The sequence below is a fragment of the Conger conger genome, chromosome 6 (assembly GCF_963514075.1).
Source record: "Conger conger chromosome 6, fConCon1.1, whole genome shotgun sequence".
Taxonomy (NCBI): Eukaryota; Metazoa; Chordata; class Actinopteri; order Anguilliformes; family Congridae; genus Conger; species Conger conger.
Genome location: NC_083765.1, coordinates 25,372,127 through 25,380,395, shown reverse-complemented (window position 1 = coordinate 25,380,395; position 8,269 = coordinate 25,372,127). Strand labels below are relative to the sequence as shown.

At 41.4% G+C, this 8,269-nt stretch overlaps 1 protein-coding gene across 1 annotated transcript; it reads right to left on the bottom strand.

The window, feature by feature from the left end:
- Nucleotides 1-5,179: 5,179 nt before the first annotated feature.
- On the bottom strand, nucleotides 5,180-7,786 carry fgf20a (fibroblast growth factor 20a). Its single transcript, XM_061246741.1, has 3 exons — nucleotides 7,159-7,786; nucleotides 6,539-6,642; nucleotides 5,180-5,536 (listed from the first exon to the last, which is right to left on the bottom strand). Exons 1-3 carry the CDS (start codon nucleotides 7,430-7,432, stop codon nucleotides 5,291-5,293), a joined length of 624 nt encoding a protein of 207 aa, XP_061102725.1. The 5' UTR covers nucleotides 7,433-7,786; the 3' UTR covers nucleotides 5,180-5,290.
- Nucleotides 7,787-8,269: the final 483 nt, after the last annotated feature.

Genomic DNA, 8,269 nt, shown 5'->3' with positions numbered 1-8,269 from the left:
AATGAGAACCCTGCCCTCAGAGAATATGGCTGACAGCCTCACCCGAATTGCCAAGGACTGCTTAAAGCTGGAAATAATTACTTTTTCAAATCCAAACCTCGAGAGTCAGAGAACCACCGGTGAACACTTTTGGTTTTTAATACCAAGTGTAGGATGTACAAAGCACTTTATAATATTTGATTTTCAATATTACTACCACACCTGCGTTTGCCACTTGCTGCCACCTTTTTGTAATATATATATTCAGAAAATATATTTAGAATGAAACTTATTTGACTATTTGTCTTTAACAATCATAATCGTGGGGGGGGGTTAATCCGGAATGTAGCATTTGCCAAGCTTTCCTACTGTACATACCATCATACAAGAATATTTAAGAAAATGCATGGGCACTTTAAGGCTCAACTTGTTCTCCTGTTAGTAAGTTAGGAAGTCAGCCAGGCTGGTTAATCTGTCATTGCGTGCAGCGTGCAGTTGTGGTTTTCCGTGCTGGTACTGTGATGTAGTGCTGTAAGGAGGTGCCAAGCTGTGTGATGAATTTCTGTCATGTGTTGATTCTTCCCCTTCATCTCTCTTTCTCTCTACCTGCCCCCCTCCCCCATCCGGGTGTCCAGGTGTGGAAGACTGCTGAAAAAAAACATCCAATTCCTGAAGCACGTCATTAAGGAATGGCAATAACAATGACAAACAGACTGACAATGTTCTGCCTGTCCTATGAGTGACAGAATGCTTCCAGGTTCTTTAGCTGGCACTGGCTGGTAACCCTGGATTGCACCCAGCTTGGCTATAGTCCCGGCCTTTTTGGAAAGAGTAACCACATTTATTTTCGGTTTTCCCCTCCTGTCAAAATCTTCCGAAGTTTCCCTCAGATGATATGTTTGGGATTTGGAGGTAAAAGGAGTGTTGGTGATGAAGAAAATGCTTGACATTGCAGCACGGGCTTTCTGCTCATGTTGGGAGGCTTCTCCCTTTGAACAGAGCGTTCAACCACAGCTTACATGTTTAATTAGAGGCAATTGGTGAAACAGCTCACTTGAAATGACCCTTTGATATATTATATACCACTGCCTTTTAATGCATTTGTTTAATTCCATTTGAGTGCAACTCAAGAATCCTCCGTTTACAAAAGCAACTGAACACAGCTTTGTTCAACATGAAAGAATGCTGGACGTTAGAGTTCAATCTCTCAAAAAAAGCCATTAGATTAAAGCTGCATGCAGTGCCAGAAGATTCCCAGAACTCCATGCACACAATATATCACAATGTAATGTGCAATTTGTACATAATGTCGTTGTACTCTTCATCCCTCATGTAGCTATTATATTGAATTTGTACTGTAAATATACCAAAATACCTGTTTTCCTCCCATGAATATGTAGTATATTCTGTATTTATAAATGCATTCATATGCGCATATTTCCCTAATGCCTCCAAACCTGTGCTGTGGAAGGTGGAATGACTATAACAAGTATCATTTTACAAAAGAATATATACTTTTGACTGAGTTGCACTATTTTGGTATATTCAAATGAAAGTTTTGTCTTTCTGAATAATCTGGATGACCTATTTGGCCAAACGTGTTCAGTCCCATTCTAAGATGGGCCTTATGCAATGAGGGCTGGTGGCTTTGCCACCACTGCCTTCAAAGCTCTGACAGCCATATTGACAGGACTGAAATGAGCAGAATACCTAACATCCTGTTTAATATGCATGTGTCACAGTATGAATAAATGTGGGCGATAATGAACTGATTATAAACATTGGTTTCTGAAATAAAAGATTAAAAAGGTGGTTGTCAGGCCTAGACATTGACTGGACATCTGGGTGAAGGATACAAGGCAATTATGACTCTACTTAGACACAGAAAGCCTCTCTATCAAACAGCCACCAGGTCACTGCTGTGGGAAAAACACATCCCTCTCAACAGCATGTGGATGGCAATATGGTGATTTACTGTGATCTTGTGGTTTTCTTAATCTGACCACCATAGTCTTCTTTCTAATAACAACTGTGCTATTATGTTGCCTTACCATATGTATTGTATGTTGTATTACATAATGCAGAAAATCGATTATTCATATAGCATCTATAACTACACTGTTAATGCTGTGTTTTCAGCAATTATGTCATTCATACCCAACTCAGATGCTCTTACTAACTTGTGGAGGCAAAATAACTATCACTCAGAAAAGTCAGGTCAATAATATGTCATGAATCCGTATTGGCAGTGACGGTATCATTGCTGTCTGTGGAATCAATATGTGCCACAGACATACATTCATTAAGGCAAGCCCAGTTTTAAACACCCTGAGGTATAATTTATACAAGTCATCGCAGAATAAAGGACATCAGGCCAAAGATCACATGTAATTATATAAAAATGTGTATTTTGCATTGTACAGCAGAATAAATTCAATATAAAGGAAAGGTTAAGATGATTAACCCAGACAGGTAGTGTGACAATGTAAAAACAAACGTTTTTAGTTGATGATAAATGATAATAGCTCGGTTTTCTGTCAAGTTTGACAACCCATCAAAACAGTCCATTTGTTCTTAATTTTTGTTAATGTTTTGCCTTTGTTTGTCACTAGAGGACCAAAGATTAAAGTGCCTTTTTCTTCATCCTGCACACACAAGTATTGTTATATAGTTAGATATTGGATTTATTTAATAAAACAATGGACAGTGGCTGCATGTAATATTAGTAATTATATGTGACAACAAATTACAAGTAGAACTCATAAGTAGCTTTTGCATCAGGTCATCAGGTCTGCCTGTGTAGTTCCCCCTGTATTGTTCTGGCTAGTCACTACAGGTAGTGAATGCTTCAATGTAATTGGCATTGAGAAAAGGTTGGATAAACCCCCCCCATGTATCTTCCCAAAGGATAAACATGAGAGCCTGGAGATCAGAGGAGTGAACAGGTGAGGGGGTGGGAGTGGGGGGGTGCTGTACTGACAAGTGTGAGAAGAACACCTATATTACCAGTACAGACAACAAAGACACACATAAGAGATCACTGACATCTACAAAACACACACACGCAGAACACTGATATCAACAAAACATACACACACAGATCACTGACATCTACAAAACATACACACACAGATCACTGTCATCTACAAAACATACACACATGCAGAACAGATATCAACAAAACATACCCACACAGATCACTGTCATCTACAAAACATATACACGCAGAACACTGATATCAAAAAACATACACACAGATAACTCTCATCGACAAAACATACACACACGCAGAACACTGTCATCTACAAAACATACACAAAGATCACTCTCATCTACAAAACATACACACGCAGAACACTGATATCAACAAAACATACACACAAATCACTGACATCTACGAAACATACACACACGCAGGACACTGATATCAACAAAACATAAAATACACACAAGGATCACTCTCATCTACAAAACATACACACACAGGTCACTCTCATCTACAAAACATACACACACGCAGAACACTGTCATCTACAAAACATACACACACAGATCACTGACATCTACAAAACATACACACACGCAGAACACTCATCTACAAAACATACACACACAGATCACTGACATCTACAAAACATACACACACAGGTCACTCATCTACAAAACATACACACACAGGTCACTCATCTAGAAAACATACACACACGCAGAACACTGTCATCTACAAAGCATACACACACAGATCAATGACATCTACAAAACATACACACACGCAGGACACTGATATCAACAAAACATACACACACAGATCACTGACACCTACAAAACATACACACAGAGAACACTGACATCTACCAAACATACACATGCAGAACACTGTGATCTGCAAAACATACACACACAGATCACTGTCATGTACAAAATATACATACATGCAAAACACTGTCATCTACAAAATATATACACAGCAGATTACTGTCATCTACAAATGCACACACACACCTACACCTGTGTACACACACACACACACACACACACATGCAGATCATTGACCTATAAAAACACATATAAGGATATCACACATGGGAACAGGGGATATATTTGGAGCCAGAGTTTGGAGCCAGAGTAACTCAAAACCTTTGCCTCGTTCACTGTTCACAATTAAAACAGTTTACATTAATTTACATACAACCCAATTATACAGCTGGATCTGTGCTGAGGCCATTCAAATTAAGCACCATACTCATGGGTACGGTAGCCCCCCACTGGGGAATCCAAGCATACAAGCTGTACAGTAGGGTGAAAGGCTTTAATGAATAGTGCACACAAAGAAAGAAGACACAAACAAATATCAGGGAATTTAAATAAGTTTAATCCCCCCACGTACCACGGGGATCTTCTCTCAAAAACAGAACACAAAACACAGAGGGCCGAGGCTTGCTTCAGACAGCTTAACCTAAAACATCATCTCAAAACCATATAAGAAAATACTATCTTCAGTCAGCTTAACAGAAATAGTTTGATCTCTATGTCCTTGTGACATCCGTGTAAATATTGGCACAAAATAAATCTCTCAAGGTTTTCTTTACATTGCATATTTACCTGTAAAAATATATTCTCAACCAAATAAATATATAAAATAAATATATGTCTCCAGCAATGCATAAATAAAACTTTTTCTTAAATGATAACATCTGCAAACCGATATTTTCAGGATCTTCGCCTTCTGCACGGTACTGTCGGGAGTCCTCCAGAAGCCGTCCCTGCCGTTCGGCAAAGCGGACCACCAAACTTTTGGTACCGAGCAGAACAAGAAAGACCCAAAGGAAAGCAGGTTCTACTGTTCCTCCCTCCAGTCCTCTGAAGCAGAGATGTAGGTTCTGCCCGCCAACCGGGGATCTCAGTCAAGTGCCATTGGGTGAAATTTTTTGGGGGGAGGTGACATCAGCAGCTTACAGGCCAATCCCATGCTCCATTTTCTGTAGCTGGGTTTATGATCAGCTGGCCCTTGAGAAAAAATATATATGTGTCTGCCTGGCTGTTCAACACTTCCCTGCTGCAGAATGGGCATTGGCCTTCAAAAAGAGAGAGTAAGCCTACCGCCCCTCTCGTCACAGCCCCCGACCCTGACCCAAACCCGGCTCGACCCATCCCAACCCACACCGACCCCCCCCCCCCCCCCCCCCCCCTTTCTGGTCTTTTGCTGTTCTTTGGAGTAAGTGTGTGTGCGTGTGATATGTGCATGCTCCTCCTCTTTTCCAGGGAAACCAGATCACCAGGAATGTCCCACGGATTAGCTGGATCAGCTGGATCAGCTGGGTCCCAGGATCTCCCGGTAGAGCTCTGGCACTCTTTCAGGGTCCACAGGCCTGGGCAGGAAGTGGGTGAACCTCTGGTGTCGCCGGGACCGCGTCCCGTCTCGTGATGTCCCGTCTTTGTTCAGAGCCACGAAGTAGCGAGCCCCCTTGTCCCCGTGTTTGTATAGGTTGGAAGAGTACGTGTTATACCAGTTCTCTTCAAACTGTTCCCTGAAGACACACTCCGCAGTCAGTTTTTCCTGTGAGAAACAATAGCAACAATAAAAATTATATTACATCTTTCAAATGGTTTGCTTGCAGTCTCGCTGATGTGCATTACTTATATTGTATCCAGTTGTGTGCCATGATGTTTAATTTGAATGAAATATGTCATACTAATTACCTCACACAAAACTTCCACAGCACTATCCCACACCCAGATCTGGTTTCAAAGCCTAAATTATTTATATCAATCCCATTGTTGCTCCACTTTTGCATGAACAGGCAATTCATGTACATTTAGGGTTCAAAGGCCATACCTGAGCTGAGTAGCAATGTAATGGCTTTTAAGGTTTCAAGGGGGCTAGACAGTCATTTCAGTACAATAATATCGATAAGTTATTTCCCGACCCCAGGGACCTTGATACGGAACTGAAACTACGTGCGCCCTCTGCTGGCTACTTGTGTGCGCAGGTTCTCTTAAAACCAATGCGCCTTCCGGGTAATTCATTCATCTGATTTGGGATGCAAGGAACAGCGAATGTACACTCAGAATGTCGTCTCAGCAGCATCAGCATGCATATTTACGATCTGCACCAGCAATATGCGTGAAATATGCTGTATTGACCAAAATCAACACATAAAGTTATACAAATCATTCTTATTGGATGACTGCATGAACATGTTATTACAAAATAAAATAACGCATTACACAGCATTTTAAAGCCTGTGCATGCGTTTATCCGCTTGTCAAATGCATGCGATTAAAAATATATAGTCTACTACTAAAAAAATCACTGGCGCAAAACGTAGTGCCTGGCGTGTTGCTGTAGATTTCAATATTCACTTCAGCTGACGCGTGTCGGTTCAGACACTCGCAGGTCTAAACGCTCTGAGCCATGGTGTGTAGATTGCGCACAGTGTGCATTTTTCACGCACAGCGTGCCACCATAAATAAAGTCACATTGGGCATACATTGCTGAACTATTTCACAGCTTTGTGAAAATACATCGCTTGCAAAATGATGGTAAAATTACACTTACCGAGCCATAGAGCTCTCCTTTCCCATTCATTCCGAGGTAAAGTCCACTGTCCACCCCTCTGATGCTCACTATTCCCACTGCAAGACTGATGAACTCCAGTATACCTGAGATAGATTTCATCCGTTATTTGGTGTTGCTGTACTTAACAGATAGGATATCATCGGTCGTACATTTGCATTCATGAAAAGATGCAGGACAGAAGATCTATCTAATATTAATGTGGCATTAAATAGTTTAAACTCGTCATAAGGCCTCCAAAAGTGTTTCCAAAAGTATCACCTGATGTAGGTGCAGGCTATGTTAGCACCTGTAATGCTCTATAAAGTGATTTGGCATACTTTCAGGTAACTCAGGAAGCATGAAGGGTAAAGCAAAGGTCGCAGTACTCTTTTATCCGCATTATAAGTGGTCTTTAAAATAACATTCTATCTTTATATATATGAAGGGTGCATAGTGTTGCTACGATGTCATACAACCAGTTAGTACAATAATGATAATGTTACGAATACTACACATAATAATAACAATACTACTACTGCTACTACTACTACTAATCATAATAATAATAATAATAATAATAATAATAATAATAATAATAATAATAATACCAATATCCTTACCAAATCGACTATGATCTTTTCTTGTACCTTGCACTGTGCCATCTGGTAGTATTTCAAGGTGAAACCCAGTTCTACAGTACAGTTGCCTCCTCCGCAGAATTCCTTTTAAATGCGTTAAATCCGCGGGGGTACTCCGTGACAGTCGCTCCGCTGGGACCAGGTGATCTCCCAGCAACACTGGACTCTCCCCAGCGGCCGCCAGGACAAAATGCGATCCCTGTCCGAAGCTTTCCAGGCCGTGTGCGAAGCTTCCCACTTCGCCCACGGAGGCCATCACCAAACCGCCCGCGCTGCCGTTTCAAAATCACAAAAGTTGAGAGCGAAGATGTCCGGAGTAAACACCTTTGCGCAGTACCAGATCGCCGCTTACTGCATGTGTACATCCGCGTCCGTTAGCACATGCTCCCTCGCTTGCTCTCCCTCTCCCACGGACTATTCCCACGGACTTGGATTTTCTCCTGGTTTCCTCGACCAGCAGAGCCAGTTCCACAGAATGCTCTTTTGGTTTTACTCCGTGAAGAAATGAGGCGACCAAATTGAACTCCCTTTTAAATACATTCCCCAGTTAAATGCCCTCTTGACATATGCTAATGACGCTCTTTATAGATTTCTTTTTGAAACATTACTCCTTGATCCTTGATGTCCGCAGACCTTTGATGTTAATTTCTTCGGGATCACACAACCATTCCAGCGGTGGATAAGGAAAAGTAATGCGAGCGTGGAAAAAAATAGAAGTGCGCGAGTTTTCCTTTTTAAAAATCATAATAATCGGATGAGAGGTCTCATAGCCTCTTGTCGCATGGATGCGCCACCCTTAGCGCGGTCCCCCGGGTCTCCTGCGACTGGCTGTGAGAGGGGGTGTCGTAAGAGAGGCTGTTTAAAGCCGCGTGGCAGGTGGAAACTGCGAGGAAGGGGCGGCGCTATGACATATATTAGAAAAGCCTTTGCGGGCTAATTTCAGTATTATTTTATTTTAACCGGAATCAAAAATAAACCATGCTTTTTTTTTTCACTGGCATATCGTGGTGCGTTATTGTTGCCTTCTTGTTATTTGCGACGTTGCTTAGAGGAACTGTGGCAATTTAATTAATAAAATCTACTGGGAACTGCG